We start from the raw sequence: 20,452 nt of genomic DNA, 5'->3' as shown, positions 1-20,452 counted from the left end.
ATTCAAATTTTGTGATCTATGGTTTAAACTTTTTGTTATGACAGGATACAAATAATTAAAAAATCATATAAGTTGAAAGTGCCATTTAATAAATATTAAAAATAAAATATATATAAATATATATATATATATATGTATATGTACATTAAATTATATGTCATATAAGAAAATAAATAAATATCTTAATTTTGAAATTTACTTTTAACAATTTTTTTTTAAAAAAATATTGACAAAATAATTTTTAAAAATATTATAAATTACATAAACTATTAATCCCACAGTAAAAATTTTGTTATCAGTAATTTAAATTTTTTGCTATAACAGATACAAATGATAAAAAAAAAACATGAGCAAAAAGCATCGTTCTGATAAATATTAATATTAAAATATACTATATATATATGTTATTATCATTTAAATTTAATTATATACCATATCAAATAGAAAAAAATATTCTTTTGGATTAATAAAATTTATTTATATGTTCGCACCAACTTAATTATATAGGTAATAATTACTGATTTTTTAATTATTTAATATATATTTATTATTTTATAATAGGTCAGAAACATATAATATATAAAATAATTTATATATATAACGTTGATTCCGCGTGCGCGGATCTTAACCTAGTTATTATTAATTGTATGGCATCATGTTCATCATTTCGACTTGCGACTCTAATACTGTTCTTACCACTGTTATTTAACTGTTGGGAGTTTTAGAATGAGCGAATCCTCAAAAGGTTAATAATGTGTTCAAAACCCCCTATTACTACCCTATTTTCCAATATTATATCATTCTTAAATAAAATTTTGAAAATGATTTAATATACAGCTAATATTTGAAGTACTTTGAACCTTACCTAAACTACAAAAAAGGAAATGAAAAAGCAATTAAATTATAAATTAATTGACCTCACAAGAATGAAGTTAACTTACGACGCATGTTTACACTGGGCCTTAGTGGGTTTAGAGTTTCACAATTCTTCACGGGCCGACTCATACATTTCCCGATCAAGGTATGATTAGATGACGTTAGTGCTCAAAAGCACGTCATAATCTTTTAGAGACGAATGGATGGTTAGGTCACAGATGTGTATGTTGGTGTGGTCGTGATCAGTGTAAGCGTCTTGGAAGTATGCAACAAAAGACGTCGTTGTATGGAAACTTCATTTCTTATCCAACTGCAGCTTCTAATCTTTATTAAAGTCGGTCAGTTAAACCGATAGATAGTGTGTGTGGATGGATTCAAATTCAATTTGTACTGAACTACATCAACTAATCAGTGGGAAAAATATCAAAGAGAACTTTCCTTATTTATACAAAATTCCAAATCGCTGTTTTTTTCCTTGATTACAATAAAAGCATATGGAAGATAGAAATGACCTGCTTCATTTAACTTAACGTAACTACTAACAACAGAAAAGTTGAAGAGTGAAAGACATTTGAAAGAAATAAAAGTTTTCTTTTTCTAGTAAAGACGTGTCCCTTGTGGTTTGTTTACTAAGTATGATTTTATTTTACAAAACCATCGGTTATCTCAGAAAATAGTTAATTAATATTTTTTTTTTGACGAGAGCGATGATGTCATTGGCTACACATCGGAAGCTAGTGTCCTACGTCTCTTCGGGTTATATGAGAGCAACGCATTTCCCATAAAAAATATATCTCTCGAAATGTTCCTCGTGGGACACTTCATTACAGTAACATCCAAGACAAAAGACTTAAGTTTTCTTCAACACACCGAATCGAAGAGAGTTGGTTCTGAAAATTTTCCGTTCGAGCACACGTAAATCTCTCACTCCCTAGCTTTCTGTCTTTTGTAATCGTGTTTTTTTGTTGATAGGGAAGACAGTTACGTAGTACTAGATATGTTCGAATCAGGAACTTATCTAACATCTCTGCGTCCCTTTATGTATGAGCTGCAGATTAAGAATAACCGTGTGAAACATTAGTTTTGGCCTCCAAAATTTATGCAGGTTTTTATATAGTGATAAGCTCCAAAATTGCAATTTTTAATTAAAGTTTTAGAAAAAATATTTATATCTCCTTAAATTTCAGATCCGGTCCTGGATCAAGCTCGATGTAACATTTGCTTCAAACCTCCAAATTTTTTTTGAAAATATATATATATATATATATATATATATATAGGCTTTCAAATTTGTAAAAAAAAATGTATAGGTTCAAAATATGGAAATTCTTCTTAAACCGTGTATAACTCTCTCCTTCTCAATATCTCAAGGTTGACCCGTCCCCAACGAACTTAAAACAAGATTATGTTAGATTATTCGTTTTTGTAACTTGACATCTTGTAGTTAAATCAGGTTTCAAACTTTCAAGTGGGTTTGTTGTGTTCACAGTTTTATTTCAAACAAAACTAGGTTAAGAGTTTGAGATGTTAATTTATCCATGCATGATTACGTATTTTATCAGTTTTACTTCATTTATTACCTCTCTATAACGATATCGAAACAGGACAAAATGGCTCGTTGTTACCTGATCATCTCGTCCTTATTTCTTCTTCTGGTCGCGTTAAGCATATCGCCTAGCTACACCTTTAAGATCAAGTCCGCAAGTTTCCTATCACCAAAACAAGTCATGACTCCAGGATCAGTCGCAGACCCTTACCTATTCGACATCGATTTCCCTAGAGGCCACATCGGCCTCAAAGGTTTCGACGCCGAAGTAGTCGACCAAGACGGCAACCCCGTCCCGTTACACGAGACATATCTCCACCACTGGGTTGTGCACCCTTACTACGTGCGTAAAGGTCTCAACCTTTCGCACCTAGACACGCCTAGGAACCTTGGTTCGAGCCCTGATTATATTCTCGTTAGTAACGGAGGGTTGTGTAGGAACAGAGTTAGACAATACTTTGGGTTAGGATCAGAAACACGCAAGACTTCGACGTATGTTCCTGATCCTTACGCGATCGAGATCGGTAACCCGGAGAAAGTACCTGATGGGTATGAGTTCAAATGGCTTCTAAATATTCACGCTATTGACACTAGAGGGGTTGTGGATAAACAAGGATGCACCGAGTGTCGGTGTGATCTTTATAACGTGACCGTTGATGAGTATGGTCGAGCTTTAGAACCTGGATACAAAGGAGGTCAAGACTGCTGCTACGATAAGACTCAATGTCGGTTAAGAAACGGATTCGAAAGTGGAAACAAAACAAGAACTGTGTATCTTAAGTATACTGTGAGATGGGTTGATTGGGACAGCTCGGTTTTGTTGCCGGCTAAGGTTTATATTCTCGATGTTACGGATTCTTGGGAACGGTCAGAAGGATCAACAGGAGATAACCAAGAACATTTTTGTCATGTCAGTAAAGACTTTCACATCGCTGCTTATTAATTCTTTTACTTAAAAACGTTAGCTAAGGTGTATTAATTGCTTTTTTTTTCAGGTGGAATATGACGTGAAACCGTGCAAAACTAAGGGTTATGGTGGATGTGTTGATGTTAAGAAAAAGAGCTTGATGATGCCGTTTAACGGGTATATTGTCTATGGAGTAGCTCACCAGCACGCAGGTGGTATCGGTGCAGCTCTGTACCGAGAGGTTAGTTTTTAACAGGCCCGGACGTTTGGTGTCTTGTTCGGGGTTTGTTTTGGATTTTCGGTATCATGCACAATGGTCTTATTTATATTTTACTAGTTTTTGGATCGGGTTTGATTCGATTTCATATGAGTTTGGTTCAAATCAAATTATAATTATTGTCTAAAATTCGTACTTAAATCTGGAAATAAAATTAATGAAATTGACAAAAACATATTTAAAATATACAAAAAAAAAAATCAAAAATCTGATTAAAAACTTGTCAAGCTACCTAAACTGATTAAAAGTATTCCAAAATAACGATTCACAATTCCTATAAAAACTACAAAAAAATTCTAAATTATCTTAATGTAACATATGTAGAAAAAAACATTAATAGATTAACTAATGTGGATTTTTCCGATTCTAGTACGGATTTTAGTTTAGTTTGGATTGAACCCGAGTCCGAAAGTATTCTTAGACTATTTGGGTATTTTTTATGATGGTTTAGATAGGATTTTGGTTTGGTCTCAGTTCGGATTTCGGGTTTGGTTATAAACACTCAACCTAAGGTTTTAAGCTAATGCAAAAACTTTTTACTCAAAAACTGAGACTCTTGTGTTATGGATTGATCAGGACGGTGAGGTAATATGCTCCTCGATGCCAAAGTATGGCAATGGAGATGAGCCTGGAAGCGAAGCTGGTTACATCGTTGGAATGTCGTCTTGTTATCCTGAACCGGTGAAAGTGACTAATTGATAGGGTGCGGAAGCTATATAACGCAAAGATCAAGGGTATGATCTTTGAATTGGTTTCTTGTTGTCGAAGTAAATTCGAAACAAGATGGATAAGGGCGCGAATACTCTTCGCAGTGCTTGTTAAAGCTCTTAAGGGCGCGAATACTCTTCGCAGTGCTCGAAAGCTCTTAAAAATCAAATCAATGTCTTTATTAATTAAGTCGTCCTTCTAAAGATCTAATAACATCCCTATATATACTAACGAAGAATGACCTAATCCTGAAGGGATTAATGAAATCCTTTTCCTAATAGAAAACATAATAGCTATTAAAAGGAAAAAAGCCAAAACAAAGAAAAGGGAAATTCCTTATACGAAAAGGAAGTTGTGATCCTTGGTGATCACGTTACGCTGCATCAGGTCCCCCCTGTTGAGAAGGATTCGTCCACGAATCTGGACCGTCATTGTCGCCCTTGAAAGGAGACAAATGCTTGATGTTGAAGACGTCTGAAGTCCGAAGGTGGGCAGGCAACTTGACGCGATATGCGTTTGGATTTATGCGCTCGAGGACTTCGACAGGGCCAAGTTTCTTGGATTTCAGTTTGTTGTAATCTCGTAATGGTAGGCGTTCTTTGGTTAAGTACACCCAGACTAGATCACCAGGTTCGAAGATCAACTCACGTCTCTTGGCATCGGCTGCGAGTTTATATTTTGCTGTAGCGGCGTCCAAATGAGATTGTGCAAGCTTATGGACGTCCTGGATGTTGGTAATGAAATCGATGGCTTCACCATGGTGTCGCGTCTTGTCTGGTGCAGTAGTCAGATCCAAGGGACCACGAGGAACAAGACCATACACGACATGAAAAGGGGAGAAGGTGGTACTGCGATTAGTGGCATGGTTGTGTGCAAATTCAGCCTGACCAAGCTTAGTGTCCCATGATTTGATGTTATCTCCGACAAGGCATCGAAGTAAATTACCCAAAGAACGATTCACGACCTCTGTTTGACCATCAGTTTGAGGATGGTAAGCAGAGCTCATATCAAGAGAAGTGCCTAACAATTTCCACAACGATCGCCAAAAGTGACTAAGAAACCGTGTGTCACGGTCGGAGACGATAGACGTTGGGAGTCCATGCAGGCGATAGATCTCGCGGAAGAACAAAGTAGCAACACTTACGGCGTCGGTGGTCTTTTTACACGCGATAAAGTGGACCATCTTGGAGAAACGATCAACGACGACAAATATGGAATCATGTCCTTTTTGGGTCCGAGGGAGCCCTAAGACAAAATCCATACTAACATCAGACCAAGGTTGAGTAGGAATGGGAAGCGGAAGATATAAACCCGCATTAGTAGCTTTGCCCTTAGCCAGTTGACAGATACGACAACGTTCGACGAATCGCTCCACGTCTCTCCGCAAAGTAGGCCAAAAATATGAATCCATCACTAACTGTAACGTTCTATCGCGACCCACATGCCCCTCGTGATGAAGTTCACTGATTATCTTTAACCGCAGGCTGCAATCCGGGACACAAAGACGTAATCCTTTGAAAAGAAAACCATCTTGTATCGTGTAGTCGCCTCGCAGGTTCTGTTCGGACTCCTGGTAAATGCGAGCAAAGAATGGGTCTGTCGGATACATATCCGCAAACGATGCAAATCCTATCACCGACGAATGCATAGTGGTTAACAGACTATGCCGTCGACTGAGAGCATCGGCCACGCGGTTCGTCTTGCCGGACTGATGCTTGATGACGAACGTAAACTGTTGTAAATACGAAATCCAGGCAGCATGTCGTGCCGAGACTTTGGCTTGACTGTCCAGATGTCGCAACGCATCATGGTCTGTGAAAAGAACGAACTCGCGATGAACCAAATAATGGCGCCAGTGTTTAATCGCTTGGACGATAGCATAAAACTCCACATCGTATGTACTATAGCGGCCACGTGCACCTGCCAATTTCTCACTAAAGAACGCAACAGGACGTCCTTGTTGACTTAAAACGCCGCCTATCCCTAGCTTGGACGCATCACAATGTAGCTCAAATGGTAATGAAAAGTTGGGAAGAACAAGTATCGGAGCTGTAGTAAGCTTTTCTTTGATCTTTTCAAATGCTTGTGTGGCTTCCAGCGTCCATTCGAACTTGCCTTCACGCATGCAACTTGTAATTGGTGCCATAATGGCGCTGAATTGGTCTACGAACCGTCGATAGAATGATGCGAGACCGTGGAAACTCCGCACGTCTGAAACTGTTTTCGGGATTGGCCATGATCTTATTGCCTCGACTTTAGATTGGTCGACGGCCAGCCCCTGATCAGAAACCACATATCCTAGAAAAAGCACTTTTGAGACGCCAAATTCGCACTTTTGTTTTGCTGCAAACAATTTCTCCGATCGCAGAACTGAAAGCACTTTGTTGAGATGCTCCGTGTGATCCACAAGTGATGAGCTGAAAATAAGTATATCATCAAAATATACTACAACGAATCGTCCGATGAATGGTCGCAAAGCTTGGTTCATAATTCTCATGAAAGTACTTGGTGCGTTGGAAAGACCGAAGGGCATAACGAGCCATTCAAAAAGTCCCTCCCTGGTCTTAAAAGCTGTTTTCCACTCATCTCCCGGGCGTATACGGATTTGATGGTATCCGCTCTTGAGATCGATCTTGGAAAAGAATTTGGCTGAACCTATTTGATCCAAGAGGTCATCTAAGCGAGGAATGGGAAACCGATATCTGACGGTGATCTTATTGATCGCGCGGCTGTCAACGCACATGCGCCAGGACCCATCTTTTTTTGGGATTAGAAGAGCCGGGACAGCACAAGGACTGAGGCTTTCTTTAATATGGCCCTTGCGCAGAAGATCTTCGACCTGACGACGCAACTCTTCGTGTTCTAACGGACTCATACGATAGTGTGGTCGGTTAGGTAATGTTGCTCCAGGGACAAAATCAATTTGGTGCTGAATGTCCCGTAGTGGAGGAAGACCTTGCGGTAGTTCATCAGGAAAAACATCAGCAAAGTCGTTTAGAACTTTGCTCAAGGCTGGCGGTGGTGATGATGTTTGTATCCGGTTATCGGTGTTGGGCAATAAAGCAAAAGCAAAGCCCTCGGTCCGAAGTTCAGAAACAAATGTTCTATATGAACAAAGTAAGGTGGTAGATGGAGAAGAACTGGTAGTTGGTGACGGTGGGATGATTGTAGGTGGTGAGGGCGTCGCGGTAGGTGACGTGAGTGGTGGTGTTGCTGAAGCCGTTTCTTGTGATGGAAGGAGGATGATCTTCTGTGTATTCCAGAGAAAGCTATAAGTGTTTTTGGCTCCATCATGAATAATCTTTCGATCAAATTCCCATGGGCGGCCAAGGAGAAGATGACAAAAGTCGATCGGGGCAATGTCACAGTACATGCGATCTTGGTAGTGTAGGCCAATGGAGAATGGAACAATCGCACGCTGTGTGATGCGAATATTTGCGGTGTCGTTCAACCAGCCAAGGTTATAAGGGGCTGGGTGTTTTTCTCGTGCAATGCCGAGTTTATCGACTGCTTCCTCCGATATCACATTACGACAGCTTCCAGAATCAATGACGAAACTGCAGATACGGCCTTTGATTGTGCAAGTGGAACGAAATATATTAGTACGTAACCACTTGTCATCAGGTCGTTGAGGTGTGAGACAGGCACGGCGTAGGACCAGTAATCGTCCAGAATCCCCAGTCGTCGGGTGAACGTCCAGGTCGTCTGGTTGGTCTTCCTCGTCTTGTGAGTCATACACTTCTTGCTCCTCAATTGTTTCATCAATGATTAATCCTCGGCGTGTGGCATGCGGACATGCAGTTTGTCGATGTCCGTGTTCACCGCACGCGTAACAACGCAAGGCATTAGGACGAGTTGAACGTCGTAATTGCTGCTCGTCTTGTGTGGTGGTCTTAGCCGCCGAAGTAGAAGACTCGGCGCTGTCCTTTGTGGAGGGCGACGGTGTTGTGCTCCCCGGAGTATCTTGAGAACGGAAACGAGATGAAGATGAATTCCAGTTAGACGACTTAGACTGCTGTTCGAATGATGCTGCACGGCGATGGGCTTCTCCGATTGTTAAAGGATCGAATTGTGCCATTGCTGTCTGGAGTTGTGGTCTAAGTCCTCCAATAAAGCGGGATACAAGTTGAACTTGGCTGTCATTGATCTCGTTACGAGTCAATAACAAAGCAAATTCTTCTGCATATTCGTCCACAGTACGGTTACCTTGGCGGAGATTTTGCAATTTCGTGTACATGGTGCGTTCGTAATTGTGTGGTAGGAAGGTTTGACGAAGATGCTTTGTCAACTTTTCCCAAGACTGTATTGGAGCTTTGCCGGTACGAGAACGAGTAGTTTTAATCTGCTTCCACCAAGTGGCAGCGTGCCCTCGGAAGCGCATAGCGACAAGAGAGACGCGACGTTCCGGTGGAACTTGCTTGAACTCGAGGATTTCCTCGACCGAGATCAGCCAATCGATGAGATCGTCACCTCGGAGACCACCGTGAAATTCTGGAATGTCGACTTTAAAACTATTTTCCCATCGATGATTATCTCGGCGTTGTAAATCGTCAAAGTAAACTTGTCTATGTTGGTCATCTTCATCGTCGGAGTGAACGAGTTGTGGTCTGTTGTCACCCCTTGGATTGTAACGTCTGTGCTGGTTTTGTCGCTGATGATGGAATGGAGCGGGAAGGTGTTGTTGATGTTGTGGTTGTGGTGGCGGAAAGTGTTGTTGGGGATTTTGAGGTGGAGGAAGACGCCGTTGTTCTGGTTGGAGTGGAGCTTGAACACCGTGTTCGGCCTGAGGGTCCAAACGAGGTGCCAGGGCTGTGGTTAGAGCCTCCAAACGGGTTGCAAGCATCTCGCCTAGTTGCTGAATCGACTGTTGAGTTGCCGTCTGCATATCCACAAGAAGGGTTCGAAGTTCCGAAAAGTCTGTTGTGGCTTCCTCCGGGTTGTGATCCCGTATGTCACCAACGCCAGCTCCTGTTTTCTTAGTCATTGAAAACTGAAGTTATCCCGAAACGTACTGATTCTGATACCAACTGATAGGGTGCGGAAGCTATATAACGCAAAGATCAAGGGTATGATCTTTGAATTGGTTTCTTGTTGTCGAAGTAAATTCGAAACAAGATGGATAAGGGCGCGAATACTCTTCGCAGTGCTTGTTAAAGCTCTTAAGGGCGCGAATACTCTTCGCAGTGCTCGAAAGCTCTTAAAAATCAAATCAATGTCTTTATTAATTAAGTCGTCCTTCTAAAGATCTAATAACATCCCTATATATACTAACGAAGAATGACCTAATCCTGAAGGGATTAATGAAATCCTTTTCCTAATAGAAAACATAATAGCTATTAAAAGGAAAAAAGCCAAAACAAAGAAAAGGGAAATTCCTTATACGAAAAGGAAGTTGTGATCCTTGGTGATCACGTTACGCTGCATCACTAATGGAGAGACACTGTCTTTGGAGTTCAATTACAGTAATGTCATTGGTCATACAGGAGTCATGGGACTCTTTTACATCCTCGTTGCTCAGCAGCTGCCTGGACCGGAGAGCTCCTTGCAGGTAAACTGCCGGTAACAGATCTCGGTTAAGGTCAAACCGGTTATTACCATGTGTGTTACTTTACTTAACGTCAGTATTCATTATTTCTTTGCAGGCACATTCGAGCAGTATGAGCTTTTTAGCCTTTCTTGCAGTGACGGTGGCGGTGGCAGTTGTGGTTCTAATAGTCGCCGTGGTATACCGGAGAAAGAACCGGGAAGATGGTTACCAATCACTTAGTACCTAAAGAGTAAAAACTATAGATTATTCTTCTTCAACATTTTATAATTTTCCACTTTTTCTAATACCAAATATTAAAATAACAAAGTATCTTGTACTCTTTTACTAGTGTGATATTTCTGTAATGGTTGTTACGACTTACGTGTGTAAAAAGTTTGCTTTTATTAAGGTATGTGGAACTGTGGAAGACTCTTGCTCCGCTAGAGACTTTCAAATTAGTTAGTAGGGCCAGCCCAATAGACTTTCACAAGACTCTTGCTCCACTAGAGATTTTTGGGTTTGGTTCCGGTTTGGGTCTTTCGATTTTCTGTTTTTTTTTCTTCTCTAGATGTTTAGGATTTGCTTCGGTTTTGATTCAGTTATTTTATTTTTTGTTTTATTTGGATAACAAAGTTGGGAATCGACTAATATTCGAGGTTACTTTTGGATCCTATTCATTTTTTGTTTGGTTTTAGCTTTTTAGGTTTTCGGTTAATTTGCGTTAAAAGTAAAAAAAATCAGTTTTTAGATTATATATTAGATGTTGTTCAAAAAAAATAATTACATATTAGATTTTTTTCCAGATTTTAGATAAAATTTTTGGATAATTCCATTAATTTAAAATATTTGGATAAAATGTATTTTAGTAATTAATTTTTTGGATATTTCAATTTATAAAAGTGTTTTAAATTAATTTATTATTTTGAAATTAAATATAGTTAATATTTATAAATATATATTATAATATTGAAATTTGGGTATCCATGTGGGTCTCTGTTCAGCTCCAGTTTAGTTTTGTTTTTTGGGTTTTGAAAATATAGATCCGTCTGTATATTATATGATATAAATCTGAATCAAACCTTGTTTCTTGGTTCGGTTTGATCCGGTTCTTCAGCTTCGGATAAATGTGCTCATCGTCTACTTTTGCTTCTAGAAGACTCTTACTGTACCAGAGACTTTAAAATTGATTAGTAGGCCCAGCCCAATACTGACGTTAGACTATCTGTAATAAACATGCACATTACGTAGCAATACAAATTGCGCACGTAGGATACCTCTCTTTCGCATGACGTGGCTTCCATCTATTGGCTCTCACCACGTGGCGAGCGATCTCATTGGTGGAAACAACAAAAATCGACACAATCGACCGAGTCTACGGGATTTAAATATATAAATCACTCAGAGAAACTAAAATCTTCAGGAAAAAAAAAAAATAGATTCCACTCTCTCTCTCTCTCTTCTCCCTCCGATCTACTCGAACCGTTCCGATGATGAGAGACCGGCAGCTATTCTCCGGCCTTATGCTTATCCTAGCTCTCCTCTCGCTCCAGAACCTTTGCCACTGCGACGATAATACGGTAGATTTCGATTTTTCTCGGGAAAATGTTTCCGAATGTTATCGTAGATCTGAAGATTTTTTAGATCTGAGCTCGTTGGATTTGTGTTCAGGTGTTGTATGAATCGTTCGATGAGGCGTTTGATGGTCGCTGGATCGTTTCGAAGAATGGTGATTACGAAGGTATTGTATATCGCTAAACTCTCTGAAACGCGTTTGTGGTTAGTATATGGTTCTGATCTGATTGGATTATGATGATTTAGAGTGGAGTTATTGAAGTGTTCTTGATTCAAAGAAGAATGTTGATTTATTCATTAATGATCTTAAAGTTTGTTACAAATCTTGTATAATAGTGTTAACAAACTAAGGCTTCGAATGTTACGAACCGCCCTGCCCCGCAGTTAACAGAATCTCTACATATACCATATATCTATACGTTTTTATAACTGTTAAAACCACACCGAAGTTAAACCGCTTGTCCCGCACCGTTCAAACTGCGGTTACCATTCGGAGCCTAAACCAGATGTAACCAAATGGTTTACATCATTATTATAATATAATTAATAAACCAGGCATTCCTGAGTCAATTAAGAAACTATTATGTGCTAATAGAATCAAATCGAGTGTGTTGATGGATGTTTGAATCAAATAAGATTATAAGACTTCGTCACCTTCATGTCACGATGTTGTTGAATGGTTGGCTTTATATGCACGTATATGAATAGTAGTAGTATAGATCCAGATGGTTTATATACTAATTAAGATAATAAACCGGACATTCCAGAGTCTTGACCATTATATGCGAGTATATGATTGTCCACATGCTAATAGAATCAAATTGAAAATGTTGTGGTAGTATAGATGAGTTGTTGGTTTTATGATGTGGTAGAAGCTTCTTTGTTAAGACCGCTTTATCTGTTTCAGGTGTGTGGAAGCATGCGAAGAGTGAGGGACACGATGATTATGGACTTCTCGTAAGCGAGAAGGCTCGCAAGTACGGTATAGTGAAGGAGCTTGACGAGCCTCTAAACCTCAAGGACGGAACCATTGTTCTTCAGTACGAGGTTCGTTTCCAGGAAGGGCTTGAGTGTGGCGGTGCTTACTTGAAGTACCTCCGTCCTCAGGAAGCTGGATGGACACCTGAAGGGTTCGACAGTGAATCTCCTTACTCTATCATGTTTGGGCCTGACAAGTGTGGAGCCACAAACAAAGTTCATTTCATCTTGAAACACAAGAACCCAAAGAGCGGCGAGTACGTTGAGCACCATCTCAAGTTCCCTCCCTCTGTTCCTTACGACAAGCTTTCCCATGTCTACACCGCTATCTTGAAGCCAGACAACGAGGTTAGGATTCTGGTTGATGGAGAGGAGAAGAAGAAGGCTAATTTACTCTCTGGGGAGGACTTTGAGCCTGCGTTGATCCCTGCCAAGACCATCCCTGACCCTGAAGACAAGAAACCAGAAGACTGGGATGAGAGAGCCAAGATCCCTGATCCTAACGCCGTGAAGCCTGACGACTGGGACGAGGAGGCGCCCATGGAGATCGAAGACGAGGAAGCTGAGAAACCCGAAGGATGGTTAGATGACGAGCCTGAGGAGGTGGACGACCCAGAGGCGACCAAGCCTGAAGACTGGGATGATGAGGAAGATGGTATGTGGGAGGCTCCAAAGATTGACAACCCCAAGTGTGAAGCAGCACCAGGCTGTGGTGAATGGAAGAGACCCATGAAGAAGAATCCTGCTTACAAAGGCAAATGGAGTGCGCCTATGATAGACAACCCTGCTTACAAGGGAATCTGGAAGCCCAGAGACATCCCTAACCCTGACTACTTCGAGCTAGACAGACCTGACTTCGAACCCATTGCGGCAATCGGTATTGAGATCTGGACGATGCAAGACGGTATCTTGTTTGACAACATGTTGATAGCGAAAGACGAGAAGGTCGCTGAGAGTTACAGACAGACGACATGGAAGCCGAAGTTCGATGTTGAGAAAGAGAAACAAAAGGCGGAAGAGGAGGCTGCTAGCTCTGCTGATGGTCTCAAGAGCTACCAGGTAAAGAAACTAAACCTTTTTTTATAACATAAAGCTTCTCGTTATGATTCTTACAGTTATATCTGTGCATGATGTTTGCAGAAGGTTGTGTTCGACCTCTTGAACAAGGTTGCTGACATTTCTTTCCTAAGTGCCTACAAGTCTAAGATCACAGTAAGTTTCTCCCCTCGTTTAAAACTTGTTTCATGTTATGAACTTATGATGATGATGAATCGACCTAAAGTGATTATTGAATATGGTTTTGTTTTGTAGGAACTGATTGAGAAAGCTGAGGAACAACCAAACTTAACCATTGGTGTCCTCGTCTCCATTGTCGTAGTATTCTTCTCGCTCTTCATCAAGCTTATCTTCGGTGGCAAAAAGGTAATATTCCCTCTGTCATTTTAATATGGAAGTAAGTGAAAAAAAGATAAAGAAATTAAAATGGTTTGCTTGCAGGCGGCGCCGGCAGCAACTGTGGAGAAGAAGAAGAAACCAGAAGTAGGAGAGAGCTCAAAGAGTGAAGATGAGACAGAGAAGAAGGAAGAAACCGCTGCTGCTCCTCGCAAAAGGCAACCGAGGCGTGACAATTAGAAAAGTGGTGTTTTAGAATGACAGAAGAAAAGGGAATGTTTTCGAGATGTTGAAATTATTATTTTTGATTTTTACTTGTGTCGAATTTGTCTTTTCTGCTGTAGAGCCTTTTTTGAGGTGTAAAACCAAGTTGGGATTAGAGCTAAATTGTAGTTTCTGTTACTTTGTTTTTTTACTCTCATAAAAGCAAAACTGGTTACTCCAAAGTCCAAAAAGATTCTAGTGTCTTTATTCGAGTTGAGAGTCGGCTATTCACTGATCTCAATTGTTCTTATGTTGCTTAGTTGCAGTTTTTGTAACTATTGTCGTTGGACGTCTTCATTAAACATAATCTCATGTCATGGCCTTGGCAATGACACAAAATCATATTATTACTTGGGGCCATGACTTGGACCTTGCTGAGCAACATTGATGCAACTCGAATTATAATAACGATTATAAGAATCCAACGACATTAATAAGCTCAGTTTATAATAACGCTTATTAAATTTAACTATCTGAAGAAGATGAACTTTGGAGGAAAATACAAAAGAGGATGAAGCTCAAAGTTTAATTAAAACATTAGCGAAGCAAATGAAAGTCCCCTTAAGTTAATACATCACCTTACCTTATTATGAGATTCTTTTGTCAAACAAAAATAAATAACAAGAACATCGTCACTTTATGATCTATAAACCCAAAAAAAAGTATATGAAAAAAAAAGAGAATTTCTAAACGTTACAAAAAGTTTGATGCTTTGTAAGCAACAATCTTGAACAAGGTTGATCCCCTCTTTGGAACCAACCATTGATCATAAAAGTTGGAAAAACACACTCACCCGCGACCAGGTTTCCTGACCGGAACACTGTCCTCATCATCAGATTGAATGTCTCCATACTGCCATATTCCTGTCCTAGATTTGCGAGCTTCTTCTTGGTACTTCTCAAGAGCATCAAGACCTGCTTTCTTGTCTTTATGCTCCCACCTCTTCCGTTTCTCCATCCTCGCTATTCCTTCCTGTTCTCATACCACAACACACATTACACTCTCAGGTTTATAATAATGAGAAAGAGGAGGCGAGGCACTGACCTGGAGCATTGCTGCATTGACAGAGATCTCATCATCGACAGCGATGAGAGTAACAGCGAGCTCTGTTCCAGTTCCTTGGCCTTTCACTTTGCCTCCTGATGTATCTCTTTCCTCCACCACTGCCTTGAACTCTTTACCACTCCCCAGCGTCACCGAATGTAGATACTCTCCCGCTTCAGGACCAAAGTCCTCTTCCAGGCTTGGAACTTTTAAATAGGCAAGTCTGCAGAGCTGCGCGAGTCCTGGTGCTGAGGACACTGAAGCCTCTACAGGGCGAATTGCGCTGTACGGAACTGTTTCTTGGTTCCCATAATCGATGTAGAACACTTCGAGTTTGTCCTCTGGAGATTGAACTGCTCCTCGTGGTGCATTAACAATCTGAATTCAAAGTAAACATACAATAAGAAGAACTAAAGGATGGGATATTAGAGGTTTGATGAGTTACCATTGCACGGTTCCAGGAGTTATCGAGGCTAAACTGTGCAAGGACGATGTCACCCTTCTTAGGGTTAAACGATCCAACAATGGGAGCGTCTTTAAGACTCAGAGATGCAAGCTGGTTTTGAATAGAAGCTACTTTCTGATCGCCAACCGTCTGAACATAGAACTTACCGCCACCAAGCACTTCCGTGACAACAACCTGTAGCCAAAGGGAAATTAAGAGTGAGTTAATGTTTTGCTTTTAGTATTAAAACTCTTGACTCGTTGGTTAAAATTCACCTTTAGTGTTTCCTTCTGTCTTGTTTCTACTTTAGAACCACCACCATTCACAACCTCCTCTCCTTCAACATAGTTTTCCCAGATCTGTGGAATAAAACAGTTCAGCAATGCTTTTCTTTTGGAAAAAAAAAAGAGATATATTAATATCTATTGGTAGTTACCTTCAGTTTCTGATTCTTAGCAGATCGTTCTGCCAATTCAAGAAGATGAGCTTCTGGAATCCTGTCTGCACCAAAGCCAGTCTGCATTTTTGCCACCCCAGCTTCAAGAAGAAACGTTGCTGCGTTGGTCTTCCCCTCCCACATTGATCCCAAGAAAGTGCCGGTTCTATCCACAGTTTCAATTTCGATCTGTTGATTATAAAAAGACGATATAAGACTCATATATATAGAAAAAAAGGGAATAAAGAAAATGAGATGTCGTATTACCTCGACATCTCTCTGCATGATCTTGCGTCTCATTAAAGCAATAGCTTCTTCTGAATAGGGTTCTCCACGGCCAGGACATCTGACACCAGAGAATGCAAAGGCGATACTGCATGTTTCTTTGGGAATGTATAGCTTGAACCGATGTCCGCTCAAGACGTATTCCACAACAGCAGATATTCTCCTACTTCTGTGCAAGGATGGCAAGAAGTCTTTGGCTTTCTTGGCCGAGGCCACAGTCAGGTCTGTGACGTGCATTGCTGGAGAGTCCTTTGTCGATTGGATTCCTTTCTTCCCAGCAATAGCGCGAGCTTCTGCAGCTAGTAGAGCCTCGTAATGGTTTGACCTCTCTTCAAAGTCGCGATGTCTAACCACAGTCCCTAAGCCACGGGCGATTATGAGTTCAGCTATATTGACTCCGGGAGCTGATTCAGCAGCATCACCCTTGGTAGCAGATGGTAGGAACACTGAACCAAAATCCATAACCCTGGAATCGCCAGCTCCAGAAGTAGTAGCACCATCTGCTGGGCTGATCTTCCTTTGGTATTCCATTTGCACATTAACCTGCACCGGAAAAAAGAAGAAGTCAGGGGTCTTGCTCCTGTGGATAGTTTAAGTAAGAAGACACGAAGCAACTAATACCTGTTTTCCAATAAGCTTCTGTCTCAGAAACTCCTTGGCTTCCCGAGCATAAGGGGCAGGTTTCTCCTCTCTGCGTGGGTTACCGATTTTAGGAGACCTAATGCTCGAAAGACAGACTCGGCGCTCTGCCATGGGACTCCCGAATGGTACAGAGTCATCAGCTACTACTAAGCAGTCCCCACTCACAACTTCCACTACCTGAAGAGAGTAAAAACTATTAAGAACTAAGGACTAGTGAAATGGGGACATAGTGTGCAACGTGTGCAAGCAAGCAAGCAATTACCTTCCCAGTAAAGTTCTGGTCATGAATTGCCTTAGAGTTGCTAGCTGGAGGGACATAGTTTGACCACATTTTCACCCGGTTCTTCTTGCATTGAAGCTCTGCAGCTTTCAGCTTCTTTTTGGCTTCTTCCTCCATCATGTTGGCACTCCACTCAACATACTTAGCAAGACCCTGAGCAAAAAGAATAGCAACAAACGTCATAACTTTTATTCAGCACCATCAATATATTATATTGCCAGTGACTTCTTAAGTAAGTACATTGTTGTGGCAAAGTGAAAAATTTTTTGGCCAATTAGTTCATTATGTAATCATGTTGAAAAGAAAATAACTGTTTAAGTTAGACCACATACATTTTCAACCAGCTCCAGACCCAAGTCTTTAACTGTTTCCCCAACAGAGTAGTAAACTGACCCAATCAGATTGTTGAATTTGTCAACACCTTCAAGAACAATGCGAACCTGAAAAATCCAGCTCAGACTTAGATCATTCAAATTTTAGATACAGATACATGCGAGTTAATTTGTTGCAATTAGTCCTTACATCTCTATTAAGAACACGAAGCTCAGTAAAATACTTGGCTTCCATTGCAAATGGATCAGAGGAAACCTCGGCGGAGGATACTGCTGAAGCAGCGAGTCTCTGGGCGGATGTTAGAGGACCACGGGGCTCAGCAGAAGCATCTTCATTTGGAGCTGATGTAACATCTGGCTCAACAACAGTTTCTTGTGTGGATCTCCTTCCCATTGATGGAGCCTACATAGGATATATCATGAAATTAATGTAAACTCCTCACACATCAAAAAAAGAAGAAGAAACAAGATTACACACCTGGAGTCCAGCAACAAACACTTGCACAAACTGAAATTCAGGAAGAAGATAGACACGGATGGTACTGCCATCGCGGACTTGCTCAACAATAGCTTCCATGGGCTTGCCTTTACTTGCGGCTAAGAGACCCATGGCATCAAAATTCCCAGAGTCCCCAACGGCAGAAGGAGGAAGGTTCCTGACAGAAGCCTCGGCAGCACCAGGAACCTGGATCAAGTAAAATTCCATCAACAAACCAAGAAAGAGTACATGAGACTAACTTTCATAAGTCAAAACCAGAGAAACAGTAAAAGAGAGCACCAACCTTGCTCCAACGGCCAAGCCCTTCCTGCTTAGCCATCTCTTCAACCTGTAACAGCTCCGCAACGTAAGGACTAACTTTATCCTTATTCTGCTGACCTGGCTCTCTGACCTATCCACAGTAAAGGCATTTCTCAACCATATCAGAAAGCTGACACAAGCATAAACAAGCCCATATCTAGTGAAATTTAGAAAAACGGGTTGATCACCTTAGCCCAGCCATTTTGAACAACAAGCTTAGCAAGATTTTCACTGCCAAGGTAAACAGAGCCAAATTCTCTGCCAATAGCTTCCACTTTGTAGTCCACTTTGAAAGTGATCTCCTGCTCAACAAGAAAAAAGCTATCAATATAAAGAATATTGTCAATTACTAGCATAAATGATTAAGTGTTTGGACATAGCACCTTCCCAATGCAAAGCTTCCTCAGAAACTCCCTGCTCTCCCACGCAAAAGGCTCGTCTATACCTCCCCTGCGAGCCTGAAACCAAGGAACAAACCAAACAATGAGAGAAAAAGCCTAGACTCTAACAAAAATCATGTAAGCTAACGTTCTACACATAAAGAACATATGATTTATTCCAATGCTGTGTAAGAAAATGATTTACTTTTTCCAATTTCCGTACATATGAAAAGTTATTATAGTCATGTTCGTGTTCGTTTGGTTGCCGCAGTTTTTGGCGTCGGCGTAACGAAAATAATTGTTGTTAGTTTCGTAAACTTCGACGCGCAGCGGCGTCAATGAAACGAACAAGAGTTTATTAAAAAAATTGACGCCGACTCAGCCCAGGTAGCTGCGTCAACCAAACGAACAGCACTTATATAGCTTTTGAAACTTTTGTTGTTAAAAAAAAAAAAGTTTTTGAAACTTTCTGTTGGTGAAGTATTCATTTCATCCACTTAAAACATGATTAATGGGATTCTTATAGTGAAGTTCTGAGCGAAATATAAGAAACAGTCATTTAACTTTTAACTTAAAAAAAAAAAAAAAAGGAAAAAGAAACGCCTATAAGAGAAAAAAGATTAATAGAGTGACTCACCAGTTTAGGAGCCATGAGAGAAGACAAAGTGATGGTCTTTTCAGGAGGTGGGCCGGGCCTGCTTTGGGCCAAAGCCGTGATGACCAAGCAGTCTCCGGAGGTAACAGCCTTCACTCTCCCTTTAAACCACTGCTCCTCACTTGCCATCTTGGCTAAGATCCTGCATTGGCTCGAATCAATCAATTAACACGAAATTCATCTCTCAGATCGGTTATGCAAAAAAATCACAATTGAATTCACGAAGCTCTATGCATTCGTCTCGATCCACAAGAAACGGATTGGGTTACATCGATTTGGATCTAACGAATGATGATTCCGATGAACGAACCTGGATTGTTCCGTGATAAGGGGGGAGGGAGCTAGATCTGGAGAAGAGGTGAACGAAAATCTATCTTCAATCTCTATGATTGAATCTGAGGAAGAAACAAGTAGCTGAAGAGAATGAGAAGAAGAAGAAGATTGTGCAGAGGAGGTGGAATGAAAGATATATAACACACGAGCACATCATGCGGAATTAAAAAAAAAAAGCGAGTGTTAGACGTTTTTGCCCCCGTATTTTCAAATGTATTACCACGCAATGCCACTATGAGCATGTTATGTTTTTAATTTTGAATAATCATTTGTTCTTTTCAAAATAAAATAACGAAAAAATGTTAAAAGTAAAGGGTGATTATTTAACTTGAATAAAATGGGATGATCATTCTATTAATTCCACAAAAAATTAACAAAAAAAAAAAAAAATTTGCAATCTTGACAAGAAATTAATAAAATGACTCATTGGTTTTTATTTCATCTGTCGCCTCTTATGTTTAACATTTACAGTTTTAGTTGTTTCTTCATTCCTTTTGAGCTAAGACACCATTTCATAAAATGCTCTACAACCATTTTTAATTCTAGCCTGAATCTTTTCAGCTCATAAAAAAAGTAAATTGGTTTGTTCAGATTCTCTCCATTATAAGAAAATTAGATATGTTGTCTTAGAGAACTTTGCTTTTGTTCCAAACAGTTCACTGTCAGTTCAAAAGAAACTTAACTTCAAGTAGAGAGATTAGTGATAGGGACCACTCACTAGCTTTTGTCCTTTTTAGTGTAAACACGATCACTAACATAAAATGATTTTAAGAT

At 40.2% G+C, this 20,452-nt stretch overlaps 3 protein-coding genes across 3 annotated transcripts; 2 read left to right on the top strand and 1 right to left on the bottom strand.

Annotated features, from left to right (window-relative positions):
* Positions 1–1,574: 1,574 nt before the first annotated feature.
* On the top strand, positions 1,575–10,298 carry LOC103854962. Its single transcript, XM_033284523.1, has 6 exons — positions 1,575–1,791; positions 2,481–3,332; positions 3,418–3,570; positions 4,183–4,296; positions 9,740–9,862; positions 9,957–10,298. The coding sequence occupies exons 2-6, from the start codon at positions 2,487–2,489 to the stop codon at positions 10,086–10,088; spliced, it is 1,368 nt and encodes a 455-aa protein (XP_033140414.1). The 5' UTR covers positions 1,575–1,791; positions 2,481–2,486; the 3' UTR covers positions 10,089–10,298.
* Positions 10,299–11,201: 903 nt separating this feature from the next.
* LOC103854961 (calnexin homolog 1) lies at positions 11,202–14,229 on the top strand. Its single transcript, XM_033284504.1, has 6 exons — positions 11,202–11,418; positions 11,510–11,579; positions 12,321–13,450; positions 13,532–13,603; positions 13,703–13,813; positions 13,889–14,229. The coding sequence occupies exons 1-6, from the start codon at positions 11,329–11,331 to the stop codon at positions 14,021–14,023; spliced, it is 1,608 nt and encodes a 535-aa protein (XP_033140395.1). The 5' UTR covers positions 11,202–11,328; the 3' UTR covers positions 14,024–14,229.
* A 330-nt stretch (positions 14,230–14,559) lies between these two features.
* LOC103854960 (ribonuclease TUDOR 2) lies at positions 14,560–19,819 on the bottom strand. The gene is made up of 16 exons (XM_033284466.1): positions 19,654–19,819; positions 19,328–19,486; positions 18,694–18,768; positions 18,499–18,612; positions 18,294–18,401; positions 17,990–18,196; positions 17,702–17,914; positions 17,512–17,619; positions 17,162–17,332; positions 16,879–17,076; positions 16,240–16,800; positions 15,973–16,161; positions 15,812–15,895; positions 15,537–15,731; positions 15,092–15,469; positions 14,560–15,019 (listed from the first exon to the last, which is right to left on the bottom strand). The coding sequence occupies exons 2-16, from the start codon at positions 19,472–19,474 to the stop codon at positions 14,837–14,839; spliced, it is 2,931 nt and encodes a 976-aa protein (XP_033140357.1). The 5' UTR covers positions 19,475–19,486; positions 19,654–19,819; the 3' UTR covers positions 14,560–14,836.
* Between the last annotated feature and the right edge of the window lie 633 nt (positions 19,820–20,452).

The sequence above is a fragment of the Brassica rapa genome, chromosome A02, assembly GCF_000309985.2.
Source record: "Brassica rapa cultivar Chiifu-401-42 chromosome A02, CAAS_Brap_v3.01, whole genome shotgun sequence".
NCBI lineage: Eukaryota > Viridiplantae > Streptophyta > Magnoliopsida > Brassicales > Brassicaceae > Brassica > Brassica rapa.
The sequence above is the reverse complement of the archived record's forward strand: the minus strand, read 5'-3'. Positions and strand labels throughout refer to the sequence as shown.

What these genes read in the sequence shown, in the direction of transcription:
- LOC103854960 (XM_033284466.1), bottom strand. Translation starts at nt 19,474, where the DNA reads ATGGCAAGTGAGGAGCAGTGGTTTAAAGGGAGAGTGAAGGCTGTTACC. An exon ending in GGCTTGGCCGTTGGAGCAAG is followed by an intron (nt 18,197 to 18,293) that starts GTTGGTGCTCTC and finishes TACTTGATCCAG; the next exon opens with GTTCCTGGTGCTGCCGAGGC. An exon ending in ACCAGAACTTTACTGGGAAG is followed by an intron (nt 17,077 to 17,161) that starts GTAATTGCTTGC and finishes TACTCTCTTCAG; the next exon opens with GTAGTGGAAGTTGTGAGTGG.
- LOC103854962 (XM_033284523.1), top strand. Translation starts at nt 2,487, where the DNA reads ATGGCTCGTTGTTACCTGATCATCTCGTCCTTATTTCTTCTTCTGGTC. An exon ending in GTGCAGCTCTGTACCGAGAG is followed by an intron (nt 3,571 to 4,182) that starts GTTAGTTTTTAA and finishes TGGATTGATCAG; the next exon opens with GACGGTGAGGTAATATGCTC. An exon ending in ATCCTGAACCGGTGAAAGTG is followed by an intron (nt 4,297 to 9,739) that starts ACTAATTGATAG and finishes TTACGCTGCATC; the next exon opens with ACTAATGGAGAGACACTGTC.
- LOC103854961 (XM_033284504.1), top strand. Translation starts at nt 11,329, where the DNA reads ATGATGAGAGACCGGCAGCTATTCTCCGGCCTTATGCTTATCCTAGCT. An exon ending in GAAGAATGGTGATTACGAAG is followed by an intron (nt 11,580 to 12,320) that starts GTATTGTATATC and finishes TATCTGTTTCAG; the next exon opens with GTGTGTGGAAGCATGCGAAG. An exon ending in ATGGTCTCAAGAGCTACCAG is followed by an intron (nt 13,451 to 13,531) that starts GTAAAGAAACTA and finishes TGATGTTTGCAG; the next exon opens with AAGGTTGTGTTCGACCTCTT.